This window comes from Triticum urartu, chromosome 7 (assembly GCF_003073215.2).
Source record: "Triticum urartu cultivar G1812 chromosome 7, Tu2.1, whole genome shotgun sequence".
Classification (NCBI taxonomy): Eukaryota; Viridiplantae; Streptophyta; class Magnoliopsida; order Poales; family Poaceae; genus Triticum; species Triticum urartu.
The window spans coordinates 76,009,781-76,035,054 of NC_053028.1; the positions used below are offsets into that span (position 1 = coordinate 76,009,781).

Sequence of the window (25,274 nt, forward strand, 5' to 3'; positions counted from 1 at the left end):
GGCAAGTCGGGGGTGGACTTGCAACTGGGGCGATTACAAACTACATTCCCTCAAGTTGTGAGTCGATTGTGGACTTGCAACTAGGCTAATAGAAAATCCTAGTTGCAGGTCGAGGGTCTAATTGCAACTACCATGAAACAAGAACAAAAAAAACACCCCCTGAGTTGCGAGTCGAGGGTGGACTTGCAACTAGGGTAACTACAAAACTACACCCCCGAGTTGCGAGTATATGATTGGCTTGCAACTGGGGTGATTACAAATTTACATGCATCTAGTTGCAAGTTGGGAGTGGACTTGCAACTGGGGTGAAAACAAAACAACACACCCGAGTTCCGAGTCGAGAGTGGACTAGCAACTGAGAGAAAAGAGGTGTGGACCGAGTTGCGAGTCGAGGCTAGACTTGCAGCTGAGGCAAAAAGATGTCTAGGCCTAGTTACAAGTCAAGGGTGAGATCACAATTGGGACAAAAAGGTGGAGCCCGGTTGCGCATCGAGGGCCGAGTTGCAAAATCGGATAAAAATAGTTTGACCCTAGTTGCAAGTCAAGAATGAACTTGCAACTAGGACAAAAAGAAGTGGCCCTTCAATTGTATGTCGGGGTGGAGTTAGAACTCGAAAAATGAAATGGTTGGCCTCCCTGTTGCGTGTCGATAGTGGACATTTAAAATGGGGAAAAATGAGGTCGGGGCCTGTTTCGTACCATGGGTGGACTTGCAAAAATGGGACAAGAAAAAACGGCCCCCAATGTGACAAAAATGGATCAGTCCAGTTGCGTATCGAAGGTGGACTGGCAAATGATAGACAAATTGGTCGGGTCTATCGAAGGTAGATTTACAATTGGTAAAAAGAATGCATTTTAGGGTTGGAGTTCCAAGTAGAAGAACAAATTGGTGGCACTCATTTTGTGTTCAAGATGGACTTAAAACTAGGACAAAAAATTGATCGGACCTAATTGCATATCGACCGCAGGGCAAAGCATGTCTTTTTTACAAAGCAAGTATCGTCGGCATCGAACTTAAAAGAAAATAGAAATACGCAATGACAAACGACATAGCATGTTTTTTCCACTTCTACAACACATAAGAGATGAAATAAGGCCACAAGAGTGCAAGAAAAAAAGTCCAACAAAAAAACACACATGCACCGTGAACAGGTCAACAGGTGGAGACAACAGAACATGCAACGCATGAATACATTAGCCGACGATGCGAGATCGAGAATTTGCGTTAAAATTATCCAACAGACAGCAACTTAGATGAGACATTACTAAATCTTATCTTCATGAAGTTTAGAAGGAATGAGGGACAGTGTCAAAATAATCCGGAAAGACGACGACGTCACCGACTAAAAACAACACAAGAAATAGATTGCTAGTGTGCAGTGATAATGGGCCGACAAAAGCGAAGCTAAACAGGCCTAGGCCAACAAAGAGGATATGCAACAAACAAACAACGACAAGCGAGACAAAAAAGAGGGCTTGCATAAAAAGTTTGAAAACTGAATTAAACGATGACAAATTTAGATGAGACATTATTTAAGAAACAGTTGGAAATTTAAAAATATGCTTATAAAATTTTAAAAATCATGGATTATAAATGATAAAAATATAAAAATACATATAAAAACCAAAAGAAAAATAGGGGAAAAAACAAAAGAACGAAAAAAACAAGAGTCAGGTTCCAAAAGACCGAACAAAAAATACGAGTTGGCAACCTAGCTTTCTATAACTCACGGAACTACATTCAAAAATAAAAATCACGGACCTACCAGTACCTTGTTTTGCCTTTCTCTACTTTAATATCACATTGCTTCAAAAAATTATACAGACAACAAATACGCGGACAATCCATAGTCCAAAAAATGATAGAAAAGAGTTCACAATCGAAACAAACAACGACTGCGAGCCTGAGCCCACGAATTAAAAAGGATCAACAATGGCCCACCACCACTTGCATGGCCGGGACAGGCCACACAGGCCGGCTGCGGCAGACAATGCAAAGCGAACGGGTGCGCCAGACGAGACGATCATGTTTGCGCGAAAATTAAAGACAAACAGTATCAACGGTTCTGGACTTAGATGTGAGATAAGTATTTTATATCTAGATGTGAAATAGCAAACTCGTATATATATAGATCACTTGATCCCATAGAGATTGGCCTGACCGTGATCGACCGACATACGAGCCTTACAGTTCGGAGATTGATTGACGATTGAGGACGACGAACGACGATCGATGGGGTCCTGGCTCTCTTCCCCGGCCGCCGGCGCCGAGGCCGACGCCGCCGCGCGTGCTGCCGGCTTCCGTTTCCGTGCCCGCCAGGCAAAACAGTGAGTAGTTTACTCCTCCCGGCTTGTCGTATGGCCGAATGGAATGTGCATGCGCTGATGCATGTCGATGTTTATTTATGGTGACAGGCGCCGCGACGCCAGCCATGCTCGCATATACACCCTCCTCGCCCTCCGCCATTTCAACTCCAGGAACCAGGTATATATGTACCTTGTTCACTTAGTATTTCTTTATCAGAACAAGACGGCAAACCAATCCAACTGTGTTAGTTCTTAGATCATCAAACCCACCGGGGACGACGAAGGGTTTGGTTCTTTACTTAGCTTCTACTCCCTCCGTTTTTAAATATAAGCCCTTGTAGATATTTTAACACGGTCTACATGCGGATGTGTATAAATATATTTTAGAGTGCATATTTACTTATTTTGCTTTGTATGTAGTTCATATTGAAATCTCTAAAAATGCTTATATCAAGGAACGGAGGTACTAGTCTTTTAGCATGGCATGGTAAAGAAAAGAACAGAAGAGTGGCAGTGTGTGTGTGTGTGTGTGTTTGGATTTGCTTTTGGATCTCTGTTGCGACCGTGCAATGAAAATCCGGAGACCAAGCTCAATAATTAAATTTTACATATGGAGTATGTGTGTGTCTGATTTTGAGATGCATATCTGCAGGATGCTATGTTCGAGCCTGCCGCGGAGCCCATGGAAGAACCAAAGGCCGCATGCGTCGGTTTCCGACAAGATTTCTGGTATCATGTCAGCTTTTGTGCTAGCCGGAGGGATGCCGCCACCAATGAAGAGCAACAATATTTTTTTGCCGAGCTACGCTTTGAGTGCCGCACCAGACGTTTAGTCGTCGAAACATGCGCTCTCTTGGGTATTTAATCTGACCTAGTTAACTTTCCTATAAATTACCTTCACTCATGGACGCATACACGCATGCATGCTAACTCATTTTTTCTATGTATTTTTGTGTTTGGCAGAAAAGCCCCTCTGTCGTTTCAAAAGCAGTTGTGCGTTTTGCCCAGATAAATTTCAGATTTTTCACCCGAGCTGCACGGAGTTTACATGTGGAAAGAAGAGGCACAAAAGGAAATTCTTTAGGGAGAGTGAGATGCTTGGCAGGGCTTTCATGCGTAGACACGCTTAACAAGACAAAACCTTTAGCTAGGATGGAAAGATTCAACTCTTTGTTAGGCTTGGATATAGCTATGTATTGTCTTTTTTTTCCTGCAACTAGTAACGTGTATATCATTCAATGTGGGATATTACAATCTACTCCCTCCGTTTTAAAATAAGTGTCTCAAACTTAGTACAACTCTGTACTAAAATTAGTACAAAATTAAGACACTTATTTTAGGACGATGGGAGTAGTTGACAAGCTCGTTCGAAATACCCGGCCTCAAACCCAGCCAGCCCGTATGAAGCAGGACCGGGCTTGTGTTCAGGCGCTCGTTAGTCATTAGTCAAATATATTACATAACATATATGAACTTTTGTACTCCCTAACTAAAACCACGGCAAGTATTTTGGAACAAAGGAAGTACTACACAAATTTAATTTTTCATATAAGAACAATTTTCAAATACACGATGACATTGTGTTTCATAGTCTGACATATATTCACATGTACATGATTTATTTAAATCATCGCACCTTTGAAAATACATGAACTTTCTAAATACTGAAACATAATCTTTTATTCAAGAACATTTCTAATACGCGGTGAACATGTTTGAAGTTTTGCACGTGGTAAACATGTTCTTTCATACGTATGAAGTTTTATTTGTAAAAATGTGAACAGTTCTCATCTTTCATAATATTTCCCCATTTAAAAAACTGATTTTTGACAATATCATTTAAAAATTTAAGCAAAATATATTTTCCCAATTTTTGGAAAAAATGTATGATAGGTTCCTATTATTTATACCATTTTTTTTACAATCATTCTTAAATTTGTTAAATAAAAAATACTAACACCTATATGGGCCAGGGCAGGGGTGCGCGATAGCGCAAGTGTCAAAAGGCGCTCTCGTGGTTGAGCTGTGGTGACTCGAGGGTGAAACATTGGCCCTACAGTCACCCTCTCCCTCACCTCTCCTCACTATGCCACTCCTAGAATAGGTCGCCTAGTAAAACTATTCATCTACGATCAAGGCTGCATTTAGGATGTTGTTGTTCCTCCTTTGCACGGAGGGCTTCGAATCGGGGCATTTCTGCAACGAGTGACATGCTTGAGTGTTGTCCAGCTACATCGGTCATGCTAGCAGGGTGGTGGCGGATTGCATTGGTCGTGGCACGGAGGTCGTTTAGAACTTGCTAGAAGGTGAATATTCCATGAAAAAATGTTCATCGAATTCAATTTTCTTTTCATCAAATTAAAATAAAGCATCGAATTCAAATTTTGTTCATCAAATACAAAAAATATTCATTAAAATTCCAAAATTGTTTCTCATACACTACAAAATTCTCATGAATTTTTAAAATATTAATCATATATTAAAAAATATCATGAATTTTTAGAAATTAGCGACCATTTTTGAATCAGCATACATTTCATGAAATTCATGAACCATTTTTTTATTTCACGAACATTTTCCCAAAGTGGCGAACAATCTTTAGAATTTGGAACAATTTTTCTTCAAATTTGTGATTTTTTTATAAATTTTTTCCATAAACACGTTTTAAATTCATGAAAATTTTACATTTTTCAAAAACTTCTAAACTAGTTTCTAAAATCATTAACGTTTGATGAAATCTTGAATTTGATTTAAAGAAGAAAAAATGATAAAAAAAATGGAAGAGAAAAACAAAAAAAGGGCGCCTCACCTCGCACATGGGCTGACCAAAAAGTACGCGCGGGGGAGCAGAGGGTGCGGGTTTCATAGCTTCCCATGGCACAAAAAAAATCTATATAGAGTCCTGTTTGTTTTCTTGTTATGAAAAAAAGGATCCGAATATCTAGCGAATGTCAGATTTTTAGGTATGACAAAGGAACCATTTTTCATGGCAAATTATGTTTGTCAAGGATGACAAATTTAGTTGGCGAGGATGACGAATCCGCCTCAATTCAGTTTTTTTTTGCCAGAAACTTGCCGTGCTTGCAAATTAAATTTGCCATCATCGCGGCAATATAAATTGCCATGAAAATGTAAGATTTGTCATGCCTAAAAACCCGACGTCAGAATTTTAGCGTTTTCGAAAAAGAATAATGAAATCTATATATATTAAAAGTTTGTATTTTCGAATTGCTCGTATTTTGTTTCCTTTTCTGAAAAGCACAAGAATGATGAATCTATTATGAAAGCTCATCAGATGATAAACCACCATCCAATTATTAATGTATTTGATTTGAAAAGCGGGGTCACTTGACACTGAGTCACTGACGGACTGTACGTAGACAAGTCAGACCTGGAGCTGTAGCGTGCTCTCGTGCCTCTTTTTTTTTGGCTCGTATCAAAAGAGATAGCTGGCCAACTCCACCGTCTACCGATCTTGCTAGATATAAGTATGACATAATAGCCATGCCACCTAGTTTCTCACTGCACATAAACACTCACTTACGCCTGCCTTCTCAGCTCAATCATTGCAGCAAGACTGCAAGAGAGACCATAGCCATGGAGGCCAAGCAGGAGGAGCCTCGGCACCTCAGCGTTGATCACGAGTCCCTCAAGGAACCCAGGAACAGGAAGGGCGGATGGATCACCTTCCCTTTCCTCGCAGGTTCGTTCGTGCATCCTGCTCATGTCTAGCCCGTGGAGCATGCTTACAGTTTGTGTCCGGCCGTGTGATCGATCGATGTTTGCAGTGGCCATACTGGGCCTCGGGGTGGCGACCGGCGGCGCGACGGCTAACATGGTGGTCTACCTGATAAAGGAGTACAACGTGCCTAGCGTCGACGCGGCGCAGATCTCCAACATCGTCTCCGGCTCCATTAGCGTCGCCCCCGTGGCCGGCGCCATCGTCGCCGACGCCTTCTTCGGCTGCTTCCCCATCGTCGCCGTCGCCATGGTCATGGCCGTCCTGGTAATAAGTCTATGATCTGCGCGCGCGCCCACATGTAAGTCAAAGCTTCTGCTCCACTGACCAGTGACCACTCCGATCCGTGTCGCGCGTGCAGTCCTTGGTCATGTTCACGCTGACGGCGAGCCTACCGGGCCTCCGGCCGGCGGCGTGCCAGCTCGGCGCCGGCCCGTGCGAGCAGGCGTCGACGGGGCAGATGGCGGCCCTCTACGCGGCCGTGTTCCTGCTCTGCCTGAGCGCGGCGGGGGCGCGGTTCAACCAGGCGACCATGGGCGCCAACCAGTTCGAGGCGGCCGCCGACCGCGACGTCTTCTTCAACTGGTACTTCATCTTCTTCTACGCGTCCTCCGTGCTCGGCGCCACCGTCATCGTCTACCTCCAGGACACGGTGTCCTGGACGCTCGGCTTCGGCGTCTCCTGCGCCGCCAGCGTCGTCGGCCTCGCGGCGCTGCTCCTCGGCGCCCGGTACTACCGGCAGCCCCCCGCCCAGGGCAGCCCGTTCACGGGGCTCGCCAGGGTGGTCGTCGCCGCCGCGAGGAAGAGGAAGGTCAGCGTCGTCGCGTCGGAGGAGTTGAAGTTTTACTACGGGCAACGTAGGGGCGACGAGGACGTCAAGTCTGGCGGCGACGATGTCGTTACCCCCAGCGACAGCTTTAGGTAAGAAAAAAGATCTCGTATGCACTTGTTTATATTGCTGCGGTTCCAAAATAATTGAAGTTCTACTATTGTCCTAAGTCAAACTACAATATGTTTGACCAAGCCTATATAAAAATAATATTATCTAAAAAATTAAATTTATATGTCCTCACGGAGGGACTATTTGCATATTATATATATATATATATATATATATATATATTTGAAACTGTAGATCTTTGTGGATTTTTCTACGGGCTTGGTCAAATTTAGAAAAGTCATAGAACTTCAAATTTTTTTTTGCGGGATTACTAGTTTGGTTCCTCATGCATAAACGGACTTTATAAACGCTTAAACTTAAACCTTCTAAAATGGCAGGGAATGTGCAAGTAAATAATGATTCATTTATTTTGAGTTGATTTTCTTTTGTTAATAAGTGCTTTTGTAGTATACCCATGGTTTCGAATTTTGGTTTCAGAAATATTTCAGCTATAGCGAAATTCATTTAATTTTCAGTTATTTCCAGACAAAAAGACCAAATTTCTCACATAAATTTAATTGAATCCAATCAAATATTCCGAGTCTAAAAAAAGTTAAACAAATTAGTAATGGCTAAAATATTTTGACCGATACACAACAAATTGGTTTGTAGTACTACGTGAACTAGGTAGCTACCACGTCGACTCACAACAATTAATGTTTGTTGAATTAGTTAGGGTTCCTTTCTGTGTCTGGTCATATAACATGTGCTAAAAATCAGTTAGGTTCCTCGGTATAAATACCCTTGTACTACAAGAAAACAACGTACGAAGCTATACATGCAACACAAAAAGCCCTTTTAGCACAAGACCATACTGATCTTAACCGGTTTTCATTTTTATTTTCATTTTCATTTCTTCCTCGCAACAAATTTGTGTGTGTGTGCCTAGCTTTGTACCAAAACAGTGGACTGTATGCTAAAATTGGGTCATATGGATAGAAAATCCACACTCTTCCTTTGATCTGACCCAGGCAACTTACTCACTGTAGATCTGCCACACACAAACAAGTAATTGTGCAAAGCGGTGAGCACTATTATTCAGTTATTTGCTACCTCGGCCTTTTTGTCTCCCTTTCTTTTGTGCTCGCTTAGAATGAAGATCTCCTTTTGCTGCAATTTGTATGTTTGTAGTTTATTCCCATTCATACCCACTCACCTTAGGGCTTTCGAAAACACGAGATTACTATCTACGATATTCTAGTTTAGATTTTTTTAAAGACATTACAGATGCAAGCGCTCATATATACGCGCATACACTCATCCTATGAACGCACACATGCACACCCCACCCCCTATGAGAACCTTCGAGAGACCGAGCCGGCATATTATCTTCAGATTTTACGAAGTCACTGTAGGCGCCTCGCAGTCGACGGGAACGTCTCGTCCCATTGAACGCGCATCACCCGAAATCCTAAAATAAATCCAAGATAAATGCGAGCATCAGGACCTGAACACTGGTGGACTGGGGATACCACTGTCCACATAACCATCCAACCACAGGTTGGTTCGCTATTCTAGTTTAGATTGCACATGCGTTAAGTCTATACATAGTTAACAAAGAGAGTACTGGTCGCTGTTGGGTATGTAGGACTATGTGGCAAGGGTTGTCTTCCTGTCCATGGCAACTTAACTCCCACCTCCACACTATAATTATCATTATCGGTGATTATTGAAGCAATGACATGGACATATTACCTCATGGTTATGCGAACAAAATGGTGATTTCCTAGTTTGTGTGTGTGTGTGTGTGTGTGTGTGTGTGTGTGTGTAGACCAAAGAGAAATATTGGCTTTACAATTAGATAAACTTTTAGCGTCCTTATCATGGATATCTAGATTGGTGAACACATTGAAATGGTAAGTATAATTTGTCTCCATATTAATACTGCAGTTTTACTACTTCCTCCGACCTATATTAATAATTGATGATTTAGTATGATTTGTATTAAATTTATGGATGGGGGGAGTAGGTTTTGTCGGTTTATAACAGTATACATCAATGGTTGATTGCATTTTTCAAATGCCATGTCCATGTACAAATCAACTCCTTTTTGCGTATTTATTCTACTTCTTTTCAATATTCAAACCATCAGTGGCCACGCCACCTACTAGCTTTGGCTGTCCAACTTTTTGGTAGAATCAACATATAGTTAGGATCAACTATTTTACAATGAGATAAAATTTTAGCGTCCTTATCATGGATATCAAGATCGGTGAACACATTGAAATGGGAATTATAAATTATTCTCCATATTAATACTACAGGTTTACTACTTCCTTAGATCCATATTAATAACCGATAATTTAGTATGATTTGTATTGAATTAGTGACAATTAATATGGATCAGATGGAGTAGGTTTTATCGGTTTATATCAGTATACACCATTGGTTGAGTGCATTTCGCGTACCATGTCCATGTCCAAATCAACTCCTTTTTGGGTATTTATTCTACTTCTTTTTCAATAATCAAACCATCGGTGGCAATGCCACCTACTAGCTTTGGCTATCCAACTTTTTGGTAAAATCAACATATAGTTAGGATCAACTATTTAAGTATAGTAGATTAGTTTGCATGTTAGGCAAAACTACTACGTACTAGCAACTACTCCATCCGTTCCTTTATGTAATGTGTATTTGTTGTTCACAAAAAAAAATTCATAATATAAGGTGCATTTCTCCCTTTTCATCTATTTTCCGGTTTTGTCCCTCCACCATTCCCTACATGACTTCCATATAAAGTAGTACGTGATACCTAAGGAAGTTATTTAAAAAAAAATCTCTATCTGATTGCATGCACTCACAAATCTCTCTTTCCTAGCCCACTGATTGATTTTATTCCGGTGCGGTGCGATTCAGCTCTATGTTATTAGGTTATTTAGTTGTTGTTAACTACCTAATTTGTTCAGGGTATTTTTGCCTAATATTCTCCTCGATTCTGTGTCTTGGTTACCGTGCTAAAAAATACACCTTACATAAAGGAACAGAGGGAGTATATAGCTATCTATATTTTGCAAAATACTATATAGGTCCTTACAAACACACATATATACTGAAAAATAAAATTACATTCAAATCCCGAGGAGCATCGAAGACTTCTTTCTCCTACATCCACCGGCGACGCGCCACGAGTATAGCTCGATGCCATCTCTGGGCCTCCACCTTGACGGAGCAAACTTTTTTAAACCCAGAAGCTTGTAAGAGCAACATGTTAGTGTCTTGAAATTTCAGCTGAGAAAATTAGTCTCATCCACAAACTTACATACGACGCGTCTAAAAAAACTTAAATATGACAGATAAAATATATAGTTTAGTTGACTAACAAAATTTGTCACGACAAATGGTACAATGGTAGCGATTAAGTTGTGCAAAAACACAAAAGAGAATCATACTATTAAGATGGGTGGAACGACGTACAAATTGTAACGGAAACTAATGGCACTCTTGTAAACATCACCACTGCCTGGTATATGTATATGAGAAGTCATGGACGACCACTAGTAGAAAATGGAGCTTTAAAACCGGTTTATAAGGGCCTTTAGTGCCGGTTATGGAACCGGCACTAAAGCCCCCCCCCTTTTAGTACCGGTTCGGCACGAACTGGCGCTAAAGTGCCACCACGTGGCGTGAGCTCGCGCCCTGGTATGGGGGACCTTTAGTACCGGTTGGTGTTACCAACCGGTACTAAAGGTTTTTTTTTGAAAATTTTGGAAAAGTTTTGATTTTTTTTTGATTTTTAATTTTTCTGAATTATTTGATGATTTAGTCTCTAATCACCTCTTTTAACTGCTCAAGTGTGGATCACTCATTCCAAATCATCTAACTTCCCGACCGGTCACCCATCACTCTCACTACTCCAGCCCTTAACTTTCAGGTTCTATTCTCCTTTGTTTCCGAGTCTGCACTTGTTGTTTTACTGACAATAGTAAGATGTCAATCCTATTAACCCCTCAGGAGTTTAGCTTGAGCATGAAGTCACACATTTCACCGTTTGAGTTTGAAACTATTATTCTAAAAAAACAGTAATTATTTAGTAACGCTAATATTTCTTGAATAACTTTGACCATAATTTGGCCACAGTTTGATCATAGTTTGAACATATTTGACCAAAATTTAAAAAATTGAAATAATTATTTAGTAACACTAATATTCTTGAATAATTATGTAGTAACACTAATATTTCTTGAATAAGTAGTTTCACCATAGTTTGACCACAGTTTGACCAGATTTGACCAAAATTCAAAAAACCTGAGATACTTAAAACGTAATTATTGCGTAATTATTTAGTAACACTCTATATTTCTTGAATCAGTTGTTTGACCGGTTTGACAAGATTTAACCAAAATTCAAAAAAAACATAAATTAGAGCATATCTTTTTTTCCTTTCACAATTTTGTCATTTCAAAAATTGTCCTAAACCCTAAACCCGGGACTTAAAACGTCGGAAACTCTATGCTAAACAGTAAAAACTAAGGGTTTAAACCATAAAACCTAACCCTAAACGCTGAAATCTAAACCCTAGCACTAAACGCTAAAAACGTCTAAAACGCCCAAAAACTCTATTTTCCCTTTGGAATTTTGCGATTTTAAAAAATTGTCAAAACGAAAAAATGGTTGTTTAAGCGGATCAATCTCTTTGTTCTGCAAATTTTGATATATTATATGTATTTTTCCGAATTAGGATGATTTAGTTATGATTTTTTCAAGTTTGAAAATTGCCATATAGTCCCGGTTTGTGTCTCCAACCGGTACTATAGGTCAGACACCTTTAATACCGGTTCATGGCACGAACCGGTACTAAAGGTGATCGTGGGGCCCCGGCCTGACGCCAGCCTGCCACCACCCCTTTAGTACCGGTTCGTGCCACGAACCGGTACTAAAGGTTGAACACGAACCGGCATTAATGCAAATCTGTTCGAACAGGCACTAATGGTACCATTAGTACCGGGCCAAAATCAAACCGGCACTAATATGCTTCACGTTTGACCCTTTTTCTACCAGTGGACAATGACATCTACTCCCTCCGTTCCGAATTACTTGTCGCATGTATGGATGTATCTAGATGTATTTTAGTTCTAGATATATCTATTTCTACGACGAGTAATTTGGAACGGAGGGAGTTGTAGTTAACTCCACGTTGCTCGATCGCGTGCATGCAGCTTCCTGAACCGTGCTGCGGTGATCACGGACGGCGACGTGGACGACACGAGCGGCTCGGTGCTCCGTCCATGGCGCGTGTGCACGGTGCAGCAGGTGGAGGACTTCAAGACGGTGCTGCGCATCATGCCGCTGTGGAGCGCGGCCATCGTGCTGAGCGTCGCCATCGGCGTGCAGATCAACTTCACAATCCTGCAGGCGCTTGCCATGGACCGCGCCGTTGGCCGCTTCACCGTGCCGGCGGGCTCCATGTTCGTCGGCAGCCTCATGGCCGTGGTCATCTTCCTCGGGCTTCTCGACCGGGTCCTACTCCCACTCTGGAGGCGGGTGACCGGCCACACGCCGACGCCGCTGCAGTGCGTGGGCTTGGGCCACGCGCTCACCGTGCTGAGCATGGCCACGTCCGCCATCATCGAGCGCCACCGCACCGCCACGGTGCGCGCGCACGGCGAGGAGGGCAACCCGGCGTGGGTGTCGCCGCTGTCGGCGATGTGGCTGCTCCTGCCGTTCGCCGTGGCCGGGGCGGGGGAGGCGCTGCACTTCCCGGCGCAGGTGACGCTGTACTACCAGGAGTTCCCGCCACTGCTCAAGAACACGGCCACGGGCATGATGGCCATGATCGTCGCGCTCGGGTTCTACCTCAGCACGGCCCTCATCAATGTCATCCAGCGCGCCACCACCTGGCTGCCGGACAACATGAACGCCTCCAAGCTGGAGAACCTCTACTGGCTGCTCACTGTGCTCGTAGCCGTCAACTTCGGGTACTTCCTTGCGTGCGCCAAGCTGTATACGTACCAGAACATCGGCAAGTAGCTGAAGGGCAGGAATGTGATAGCCTGGCTTAATAAAGATGATAAATTATTCATATCAATAAGGAATTTTTTCGTTTTAAGTGCCTATTCGAAAAGAACTCTCAAATTAAACATGCTTGGCTTAGAGTAATTCTACTATGGGTGAACCCGACTGGAAAGTTAGTTTCAGGTGCTCACGAGTGAGGACAAAATGTGTAGAAAAGATTAGTATTAATCTGTGGGGCCAGTCTAGATCCCGCAAGAAGTAACGACCGTCGGCGAGTGTGTCTGGGCGTCATAAGGACGCAACACACTGCTTGCTATATAATATATGCACGGGGTGTGTGCTTGCTTTGGGTGTGACGAACGATCAGTTTGGCAGGAGAGATATATGGCGATCCAAAACAGATTCGGTGACCCGTTCAAAATGTTTGTGTCCGTCATTCTTTTCTTTGATGGCTGCTATGATGGTGTTGGAGGCAGTTGACGGGCGTTGGTGTCAAGCTCAGAGATGTTCTGCTGCCTTTTTAGTTTTGTCATGTAGGTCCTTACGTGATTTGTATTTTAATTTTTATAATATGAATGAGACACGCATTACCATGCCAAACTTCGTTCTGCAGAAGGGCTTGATCCAAGCCAATATCCTCGTGGAAAAAAACTTCGTTGTCAAATGTGTGGTGTGGTGTCATATGTTGCTAATTAATAAGCTCCACTAACGATGGATGATACTGGTGGGAACGCGCGGATGACTGAATGATTGAGCAATAAGCATTGAACTAATGGCTTACATATCACCCAGATAACTTTGCCAGCAATGTGGAAAGCAGGATATATGCAGCTCACCAGCCAGAGACGTGCATGCGACCGGATGGGTATGTTAGGATATGTTCTCCACCAAGCAGATACCTCACTCAATTTTAATTTGTCAAAGCAAGAGCTTTATGTAAGAGTGGAAGACCCAAAAGGTGAATTAGAGATTTGTCTAGTGGGAGATGATAGCCTTTTGCCCCGGAGATGAAAAATTCACCATGTGATTATATTGTTGCGACATGCAAGTGCGCCACCATAGCACGTACTTCCGCCAATCCAAAATAAGTGTCGTGTTTTTACTTCAAGTGTTGGAGGTAGTACAAAAGTTGAGGGCATCCCTGCCATCTGCCTTGGCCATGCAGTTCAGACTGCAGACCGAATGTATAACCATTGATGCATAGTCGGGGCATTTGAGGATGTTCTTTGGTTTGAAGAAAATCAAGCAAACTATTCCTTTGATCTATGTTATAGGGTCTCATTGTCGACGTCCCCTAGTTTTATTTTCATCTTGCACACTACCGTTACGAGCAATAGACCCATGTATGCATGCTTCTCCATCTTCTCTTGTCATCGGATTTCTCATCGTGCTCTAAAGAAAAGGACTGGCCTATGTGGCCACACATCCTAGTCTTAGTATGGGATGTGACATCTTCTCCCTTTTATGCGTGGATGTAAGAAAACACCAATGTGAGCAAAGCATATCACAAGGATTCTTTTATTATTGAATGAAATATATTATCTTTGCATCCGCTAACTGTTTTTTCGACAGCATCTTTCCATCCACTAACTAACCCGAGTGTCGACCTTCTTTCATCGATTTCCATTCAAAGAGATATTTCAAACTACTCCCTTCGTTCCAAACTAAATGTCATGGCTTTAGTTAGTAGCTAAGTTGAGATATTTTGGCGAGTTTTTTTGTTAGTAGTGGCAACAGCCACTTGGTTGTCAGAATATAGAAACTTGGTTACCAAGATATTAAACATGGAGCCACTGTCGGGCACACCAATGTCTTGCTTATAGCAAGACATAGGGTCTTTCCTGCATTTCAAAATATATTTATGTGAATTTTTCAAAAACAATTATACAATGTAAAATGTTTTGTGTAATATAATTTTTTTATTTTGTACCATTAAAAATGTGAAGTTTGATAGAATTTTTCTCACATTTATAAAATTGTTTGTAACATTTAAAAATATATTTATACCACGTAAAACATATTTGTATAGAATTAGAAAAATAATTATCGCCATAAAAAATCTCAACAATTATTTGAAGAAATGTTGACCATGTATTCAAAAAAGGGTTCCAAACATATATTAAATAAAAATGTATATCCTTTATTTTTGAAAAATATTCAACATGTATCAACAAAAATGTTTCGCGTGTGAACTAAAAATTATATTGTGTACAGAAGAAAAGTAGATGTGGGAAAATGGAGAAAAAAAGAAAGACAAAATAGTAAAACACAAGTAATAAACAAAGAAAACTGGTGAAAACAAAGGAAAAAGGAAAAGAAAAGAAAAAACCAATGAAACCCAAGAAACACATGAACAAAACAAGTGAAAACACAAAGAAAAACAGAAAAAAACTGAGAAAACCATTGAAGAAACATAAAAAAGGGGGAAAACACTTAGAGATAGAAGCACAAAGAATGAAACCAGTGACCTCAACCAAAACCAGCGAACGAGAAAAAAAATGAAAATAGGCCGGCCCAGTAGCTCCACATGTGGGTAAAAACCTCCAACGAGATGTATGTTAGTTTCGTTATAAGCGAGATATAACATTTACGGCCACTACCGCCTTGCGTCCGAGCATATGCCGCTCGGTGGGCCTCAAAACCTTAGTTAACCACGGATTTCTCTGGACCGGGAAGATGGAGTATCTGAATGACGAGCCAGCCCCCCAACCCTGGTCTTCGCGGACTTCTTCAAGTGCAGGTTAGATCGTCCACAATCTCGCTTCCTCAAGTAGGTGTAGGAGGTCTACCAAATTAACTTGGTTAAATATTGGAGCCCCAACTCAACTTCAATCTTGGCCACCGTCGCCCATCTTCGCGAGGCCTGCAATATACAATAAACTTGTTAATCTTTGATGGATTTCTCATGATGTGACGGTTTTCAAAAATCTTAATAGAGGGCATGGTAGTCAATCTATGAAGCGGTATACATGACGAATTGTCAATCTTTAAGGGTGCACATCTGTGCCGATTTTACGCTAATTTGTAACAGATTGAAACTTTCATGGATTAACATGTATCTTGTACTGTTGGTTGGGTCGAAGACCGCCCCTAGAGGTGTTCTGAGGTGAAAATTTCATGAAGGTGGTAGGGAATGCCAGAATCCGGCAGAAGTATTGTTCTATTGGGCGGGAGACAATAACAGGCAGAAGTATCATATGGTTAGTTGGCCCGGCATCTGCAAGCCTCGGGACCAGGGAGGCCTTGGCATCATGTGCTCTAAGCGCATGAACATTGCCCTCCTTTCCCGCTGGCTCTGGCGCATCTCTCAGGGACATGGCGGTCTGTGGTTAGACATCATCCGGAACAAATACCTGCGTGGTCAATCCTTGGCCTTCTGCCAGCGGTCGGGCGGGTCTCAGTTCTGGCAGTCGGTCATCCAACTGCTTCCCGTCCTCCGCATTGGGACCTCCATATCGGTTGGTTCCGGAGCCGCGACCTTGTTCTGGTTTGACCGCTGGGCTGGGGACGCCCCCTTCGCTGCCCGCTTTCCCGACCTCTTCTCCATCGCTGTCGCCCCTACAATCTCAGTTCAGCAGGCCCTTATTGACTTAGGGCGCCTCGCGTTCCAGAGGCCATTTGGGCCTCCGAAAGTGGCCGCCTGGCATGAGCTGCTTGATTGTATTGCGCTCCATGAACCGACTGTCGATGTTGGCCCGGATGAGGTTCGGTGGCACCTTGAGCCTTCGAGACAATTCTCCACCAAGTCCCTCTATGCGGCTATCGCCCCCTCCTCCGCCCCTCCCCCCTTCAGGCGGTTTGGTCCATTCGACTGCCCCTTAAAATCCGGATCTTCATGTGGCAGTGGATCCGCGGTCGGCTTCCGTCGGGTGTTGAGGTCCGCAAGCGCAATGGCCCGGGCTCTGGCCTCTGCCCCCTCTGTGATTCCCCCGAAGACTCGAACCACATTTTCTTCTCCTGTGTGTCTGCGCAGTTCGTATGGAGCTGCTTTAGGGAGGCAATAGGTGGGAATTGGTGCCACTCCAACTTCCCCGACCTCTTTGCCGAACTACAGGCCTCCCCGCTTCCATCTCGCCATATTAGGTGGCTTGAGATTGGGGTTCTCGCGTGGACGCTTTGGACCATTCGCAATAAACTTGTGATTCAGCGCTCCCCTCTCCGACGCTCTACTGACGCCCTCTACAAATTGTCTGGTTACTTGCAGCTCTGGCGGCTGCTTAGCCGCCCTCGAGACCAGGACGCCATCTCCGCCTTCATCGCCGACCTCCGCTCGATGGCCGTCCGTCTGTCGCCGCCCCCTCCGCCGCCTCCTCCTGAGCCTGATTAGTCGTGTGTTGCTATCCAGCTCCAGCTTCGGCCTTGGCCCTGGCTGAGTTGTATTTTTATGTTGTGTTGCGTTTTTGGGCTTGTTGAGTTGTGCCCTCAGCAAAACCTCTGGACCTTATTTGTGCGTCTTGGGTGTGTGTGTTGAACTAGTCTTGTATGTGCTCCTGGCTGTTTGCTTTATTTATAAAGCGGGGCGAAAGCCTTTTTCGGTAATGCCAGAATCCGGGCTTCGCTTCGCGAAGCACATCCTTCTAAGAACTCCTAGTATGACTGGAAACAAAAGCGCTTTTAAAGTTTTACCTTCACTGGTCTACATGAATTGAAATGCACTTCTGAGGTAGACAATCAATTGTGAGGGATTGCTACACTTCAACTCCTGGCATGTTGCGGGAGGGCTATGAGCTGGTGAAGGAAATAAAGATCCTTGCTATCAAAGGTCTCACCAGGATGGGATGTGACTTTTGACTGCCTACAATGATGGATTCGTTCCTAAGGGGCTCGACTTATTACTCACTCCAGATTCAATCCATATGTCAGGTCCAAAGATGGATCTCGCGAGACCGGCCCTCGCGTCGAGCAAAGGTCTGGGCCAGTGATTTGTACTCCAAACATGATCCAGACAATAGAACCTCGCCCTCGCTGGTAGATAGGACTGAGTCTATTTGGCTAATTTTTAACTCGTTCAGTTGGGTTTTATTTCCAGTAATATCCCAACACATGTCATTACACTTGAATGATTTTGAATTCTTCATTCAAATTTGTTTCTAGTCAAAACCTGACACATGGCTTGGAGAAAAAGGCCAGACCTCTGATCAAGTCATCACATGCTTTTTAGGTTGGTTGTTACTTCACTTTGCTACTTGAAATTAGCAACAAACAAAAATATAAAAATGCATCCATGAGAGTCCATTATCCAAATTAAATAAAGAAAACAATAAGCTACTAAAATCCACCCACCCGAATTATCAGTACCCAAAATATGGAAATAAAGTGAAAAGGAGACTTACCAGTAGGGATCTGTTTCACATGATTTTAAAACCTAAACACAATGGTTTTTGTCCTGATTTACAAGTTCCAAATCTTGTATTAACAAGTCTAATGAATCTCTCTTTGCGGGTGAAGTATAATGTATCATAACTTGTTACACACAAAGAGTCTGCACTAAAAGCATTAGGAAAATTCAGTCTACATGATCTCAAAACTAAAATTCTAGTTATTTGTATCCTGATTCACATGTTCCAATACTCGTGAGAATCTAGTGTGGGTTGTTCTTAGATAAAGAGCCGACAACAAAAATGAAAGTGATATCCATTAGACACATACACAACACGCATCAACGACAAAATGGGTGATGGAAACTTCGTATGAAGTCTAAAATAATATCATTCTATTGAATTCATACTTTAGCTAATTCATTCAAAAGTCCGAACTGATGGAGAGAGGCGGGCAACATATTTCAACACCCCCTCTAGGCCTTTTTAGTCCTTAAACACGGGATTGATGTCAGGGACAAAATGGAAGGTCGAAAATTCGAATGAAGTATGAAATAAAAATCATTCTATTCAATTTATGCTCCAGCCAATTCATCCAAAAATCTAAACTGATGAAGAGAGACAGACAATATAATTCAACACTCCCCCTCATGTCTAGACATTTTTAGTCCTTATACATGGGATCGATTTAGGTTGTAGAATCTTTTATTTTTAATATTGCATTGACAGAGTCTGGAATGTGACACCTCTTGGCTCGGATCCATATTAAATTATGCTCCATCCAATTTATCCCAAAGTCCAAATTGATGGAGAGAGACGGACAATATATTTCAACATATTCGACTGAAAAATAAGAATTTTATAAATCTAATAGTGTTTCTCTAGGATGATGTATGTTTTGGCTATTAACTTTTCCATACCTTGAATGATACATCAATGCAAATTGAGTCGCGGATTAATTAAAAGAAGCTATGTGTGAGAAAAGGATTTTTTTTCTTACCAAAATATATTAACATATAAGATATTTATATTAAATCTAGCCGTGCAAAGGCACGATTTATCCAGCTTGTTGCAGAAACGACCATACAGACAATGGAGATGGTAGCATGCTTTTAGTTGGAAGCTCATCAAAATCCACACAGTAATAACATCTCTTCGCAAACCAGGCAAACCGCACAGAGTTGGAAGCTTCATATCTCTGCCAAACTGATCGTTCATCACACCCAAAGCAAGCGCACACTATGCATACATATAGATCAACGAGTGTTGAGTCCTGAGCTTGAGCTACTTGCCGATGATGTTCTGGTAGGTGTACAGCTTGGCGCACGTAAGGAAGTAGCCGAAGTTGAGGGCGACGAGCAGGGTGAGCAGCCAGTAGAGGTTCTCCAGCCGGGACGCGTTCATGTTGTCCGGCAGCCAGGTGGTGGCGCGCTGGACGATGTTGACGAGGGCGGTGCTCAGGTAGAACCCCAGCGCCACGATCATGGCCATCATGCCCGTCGCCGTGTTCTTGAGCGACGGCGGGAACTCCTGGTAGTACAGCGTCACCTGCGCCGGGAAGTGCAGCGCCTCCCCCGCCCCGGCCACGGCGAACGGCAGGAGCAGCCACATCGCCGACAGCGGCGACACCCACGCCGGGTTGCCCTCCTCGCCGTGCGCGCGCACCGTGGCGGTGCGGTGGCGCTCGATGATGGCGGACGTGGCCATGCTCAGCACGGTGAGCGCGTGGCCCAAGCCCACGCACTGCAGCGGCGTCGGCGTGTGGCCCGTCACCCGCCTCCAGAGCGGGAGCAGGGCCCGGTCGAGGAGGCCCAGGAAGATGACGACGGAGACGAGGGAGCCGACGATCATGGAGCCCGCCGGCACCGTGAAGGGCCCCACGGCGCGGTCCATGACGAGCGCCTGCAGGACCGTGAAGTTGATCTGCACGCCGATGGCCACGCTCAGCACGATGGCCGCGCTCCAGATAGGCAGGATGCGCAGCACTGTCTTGAAGTCCTCCACCTGCTGCACAGTGCACACGCGCCACGGCCGGAGCGCCGACCCGCTCGCGCCGTCCACGTCGCCGTCGGTGATCACCGCAGCACGGTTCAGGAAGCTGCACGCGATCTGGATCAGTTAGCGTGGAATTAAGTGGAAATCATTGTGTGGATGTCATTGTCGTGTATGATTTCTCAATTAATGCTAAGATGAGGTGCTAAGCACATTAAATAGCTAAGCAACTAAAGTCCTCGATGCAAAGGTGCTTAACTTGTTGTAGTTAAGCATCCTTCATTTAATGATTTAGCAACTTAAGTTATCCATGCATTGGTGGGCTTTTTTCATTTAAGTGTTTTTCTAGGTTCCCGCGCTTAGCATTGTTTCTTCCCAGGGTCACTACATCCATCTCTCTCCTCTTAATTACCTTGCCACATTATCTTTTTTGCCTACATGACAGACTTAGCACCTGTACAAGATGGAGCATTGGGAGGGGCCTTATATGGCCATGCATGTTTACAAGAGTGCCATCCACTAGTTGTTAAGATCTTCATTTCATCCATCTTAATTAATCACGACCATTTGTAGTTGCAGTCGTTGAGATTAGGGTGATGTCACACTTGATGCTTTCATTTCGAAATGTTATAATCATACCTCCATAACCTTGCTTTCATTATATTACTTAAGTTTGTGGGTGAGACTAATTTGTCGAGCTGAAATTTCAATTATAGTGACATTTTGGTTCTATAGAACACACGCGAGCTTAAATTATAAATTTATGATTGTTTAAACTCTTGGTCCTGACTTTTCTTTTATCACATAGAACTCGTAGCATGTATTCTGACCTCATCCAGTGCATAGATGCTTAGAGATGAGGTGCTAAGTGCACATAAGAGCTTAGCAACTACTCTATACTCTCCAATACATAGGTTATTAGCTTTCTGTTGCTAAGTTTTCTTCATTTGGTGAGTTGTAAACTGTAAACTGTGCTTTGATCTAGGTACACCGTACTTATAAACAGTAGTTATATTTGTGGGTGTACGTGAGACTAATTCGCTGAGTAGAAACTTTAGTGACAATGGCATTTTGGTTCTAGGATGTACGTGTAAGCTTAAATTATACTACCTCTATCTCAAAATAAATGTCGCGGTTTTAGTTCAAATTTGTTCATTTATTTTAGGATGGAGGGAGTAGTCTTTTAGGCTCTCTCTGGTCCTACTTTTTTATTTTATTATCTCTTTAGAACCGATAAAACATATATTCTAACTGATGTGCTAGTGCATTCCTTTACTAGCTACCGCCTAGTAGCTAATACACTACTTCTCTGAACGCAATCTTGCTATCCAGGATATGGACGGGCTAAAAGTTTGATGGGCTGTAAAGTCAATATTTTTCGTGCCTGGAGAGTTCATTATAATCAAGAAAATTAAGCACTATTAATTTGTGTAGCATGGTCGTGTGATAATATGTCCATGTCTTTGTTCAATGATCACCATATGATAAGATTATTATAGCGCGAAGGTGGGAGTTAATTTGTCACAGGGACATCGAGGCAAACCCTTGCCCCACACATACCCAACACTGGACCCATTATGCTCAAAACCAAATTTGTGTAGATTTAATTGTGGATTTATGTCATGTTTTAGAAAACTCTAGATAACCACCAATAGGGACAGATGAAAAGTAGACTACAAACCTACAAATAGTGACGAGAATATTTCCATTTTCAGTTTGCATGAAGATGAGTAAGAGAGGCTAATATTGCAATAACAGTGATGTGTCTTTTTCCATGGAGGTTATAAGCTTCTCACAATATTGTGATGTTCTAACGTATGCTATTTGCTCCACAACCTCTTTAGCCCTTCCTCTAAAATTTAATCTCCTAAACTTATCCACACACCTTAACTCCCCAAATTGAAGGAATAAAAAACTAGGCGCACCTATTCCTTCCCGTGAACTTAACTCCTCAAACGAGCTTAACCCCACATGGAAGTCTCTCTCCATCTTGTTCTTCCTTCCTTTCTTCTTCTTCCTTAAGGCATGGTCTTGAGTTTACGCGGTCAATGACGACTTATGGCCAGTAGATGTGCAGGAGCTAGCTAGGACCTAAATGTACGCTCGCGAGGAAGGAGTCGAGAAATTCAGTGAAATTTGTCATACAAGAATCACAATTTGAGCACTCTTTCATTTGAATGGGTTCTTCTCCTCTATGTTCTCCTGTCGGCAAAAAGGTGTGATCTGGGATGTAATGATTCGTCAAAATTGGAGACGATGCCCGACGACCATGTTTTCACTATACGTGCTTCTCTTTGTAGGTGTTGCTCTCTAGATGATGTCATGCCAGTGGCTGGGGACATTGGGGACAAGAGAGACAGTGGTCGGGGATGGCATGGAGGAGCGCGGCGGCAGTGTTCAAGTATGATGTAGAAGACGAGAAATCAAAGAAAATCCTTGTTGGAATCTCGCCGGAGGTTGGAGTGGGTGCATGGGCGTTAGGACCATGACTAGGGAGGGCGGGTAGGAGTGCCATCATGGAATTGGTGGAGGAGAGAAAAATTGCTGGTAGAAAAAAATTTAAGGGATTAAAAGATTTTAGGGGAAGTGTTAGAGATGGTCTTATAGTACACAAAAATGAATATCTAACCTACATATAGTGTTTTCATGGGCAAAAGTATTTATATCGAGGTTCCACGGATGTTGAAAGATATGGCACCACGGGTATTTATATATGACAGAACCTATTCTCAAGTATTGTGTTGTGGGGCTGATGGGACATGGAAAGGGAGCCGCAGCTACTCCAATTGGAAATATTAATATTCTGAGTGGACGTGGTAGCTATAGCATTTTTGAGCAAAGGTGTCGGGGTTGTGTACGATCGAACAAGGTCCATGCGTGCAATCGTTGAAGATTAATTGTGCGCCATCGGTTGTGGCACAATCGTGCTAAGCAAATGGCAGGAATATATGTATGTACATGTCAGAAAAGATGGCAGGCATATATGCTAGTAGTAGCTAGATGCCCGTGAAAGGCTAAGCACGGTTGGTACACTATGATTTTAGCCATGGAGAGTATGTGCTTATGATCGTGGCCTTGCTTGTTTTATTTACTTGTATGTCAAGCTACGTAGGTGCAGCCGGGCCCTTCTGCACATACTTTTGTTACTCGAGGATGGGCCAGTACAATACAAAAGCACCTCCTAACAGAAGAAAAAAAAAGTGTCTCAAAAAAAATCAACATGAGCTGCACTATCCTCTCATTAGTTGGTCAGCCTTTTATGGTGGAATCTGCTCATCCAAATTCAAGTTCTAGAGTCTAGACTTAGCGTGCGTGTTTCCTGGATTTATTTCAGAATTTGACAGTTTTATTTTTCAGTGATTAGTGATGTGCCATCAACAATGACGCATTTGTGGGGCTTCGTCAATCTTAAGACTTTGACTTCGACAATGATAAGATTTGTTGAACATTGCTCATACAAAGTATTATGTGCGTGCATGACTTCATTGAGGTGAATGTATGCACTTCGTGAGCGTCCATTTCTATGTTTTTTGTGTAAGAAAATCATCCCGGCGAGGAAAACCCAAAATAAATTCATGCTGTTCTTTCATATTTCTCTAATTATGAGTAGATATTATTCCCTACTCCAATCATTTGCCTGGAGAAACAATATAGGTTTCCAAAACTGGCCACGATCTATTAAAATTTAATTTCTGACGTAGAGGGGTGGATTATATAATTATTACTTTTGTTGGGGAGTAGATTCCGCATATAATAAGCACATGCATGTGCATGTGAAATCTTTTCTTACCTAAAGCTGTCGCTCGGAGGAAGGACACCGTCGCCGCCGGTCTTGCCATCGTCGTCTTCCCTACGTAGCCCGTGGTAAAACTTGAGCTCCCCCGGCGCCACGACACCGACCTTCCTCTTCCTCGCGGCGGCGACGACCACCCTGGCGAGCCCCGTGAAGGGGCTGCCCTGGGCGGCGGGGTGCCGGTAGTACCGCGCGCCGAGGAGCAGCGCGGCGAGGCCGACGACGCTGGCGGCGCAGGAGACGCCGAAACCGAGCGTCCAGGACACCGTGTCCTGGACGTAGACGATGACGGTGGCACCGAGCACGGAGGACGCGTAGAGGAGGATGAAGTACCAGTTGAAGAAGACGTCGCGGTCGGCGGTCGCCTCGAACTGGTTGGCGCCCATGGTCGCCTGGTTGAACCGCGCCCCCGCCGCGCCCAGGCAGAGCAGGAACACGGCCGCGTACAGCGCCGCCATCTGCCCCGTCGACGCCTGCTCGCACGGGCCGGCGCCGGGCTGGCACGCCGCCGGCCGCAGGCCCGGAAGGCTCGCCGTCAGCGTGAACATGACCAAGGACTGCACGCGCGACACGGACTGGTCAGTGGAGCAGAAGCTTGAACTTACATGTGCGCGCGCGCGTAGATCATAGACTTACGAGGACGGACGTGGCCATGGCGACGGCGACGATGGGGTAGCAGCCGAAGAAGGCGTCGGCGACGATGGCGCCGGCGACGGGGGCGACGCTGATGGAGCCGGCGATGATGGTGGAGATCTGCGCCGCGTCGACGCTGGGCACGTGGTACTCCGTTATCAGATAGACCACCATGTTGGACATGGCGCCCGCGGTCGCCAGCCCGAGGCACAGTATGGCCACTGTAAACATCACACAAACTTGTGAACTCTCGGTTCCTCGAGGAACTCGTGATCATCAGAGAGTTGAGGCACAGACCTGCAAGGAAAGGGAAGGTGATCCATCCTCCCTTCCGGTTCTTGGTGTCCTTGAGGGACTCGTGATCACCGGAGCTGAGGCGGCGAGGCTCCTCCTGCTGCGACCCGCTGGCCTCCATGATGTCTGTCTCTCTTGCTGTTCCTTTGGCACAATGATTGAGCTAACTCGGCCAGCTGCACATACAACTGCCACAAAACAGTTATATATAAGAGCACTGGGCGTAGGTGAGCGTGTGCAGTGAGAGTGAGACACTAGCTAGCAAAGCTTATTATATAGTCACACACTCACACTCACACTATCTCT

At 43.8% G+C, this 25,274-nt stretch overlaps 2 protein-coding genes across 2 annotated transcripts; one reads left to right on the top strand and one right to left on the bottom strand.

The window, feature by feature from the left end:
• Nucleotides 1–5,802: 5,802 nt before the first annotated feature.
• Nucleotides 5,803–13,037, top strand: LOC125522269 (protein NRT1/ PTR FAMILY 2.3-like). Its single transcript, XM_048687344.1, has 4 exons — nucleotides 5,803–6,010; nucleotides 6,096–6,313; nucleotides 6,408–6,967; nucleotides 12,143–13,037. Exons 1-4 carry the CDS (start codon nucleotides 5,812–5,814, stop codon nucleotides 12,951–12,953), a joined length of 1,788 nt encoding a protein of 595 aa, XP_048543301.1. The 5' UTR covers nucleotides 5,803–5,811; the 3' UTR covers nucleotides 12,954–13,037.
• Nucleotides 13,038–19,349: 6,312 nt separating this feature from the next.
• On the bottom strand, nucleotides 19,350–25,221 carry LOC125523532 (protein NRT1/ PTR FAMILY 2.3-like). Its single transcript, XM_048688556.1, has 4 exons — nucleotides 24,972–25,221; nucleotides 24,678–24,895; nucleotides 24,039–24,598; nucleotides 19,350–20,354 (listed from the first exon to the last, which is right to left on the bottom strand). Exons 1-4 carry the CDS (start codon nucleotides 25,087–25,089, stop codon nucleotides 19,541–19,543), a joined length of 1,710 nt encoding a protein of 569 aa, XP_048544513.1. The 5' UTR covers nucleotides 25,090–25,221; the 3' UTR covers nucleotides 19,350–19,540.
• Nucleotides 25,222–25,274: the final 53 nt, after the last annotated feature.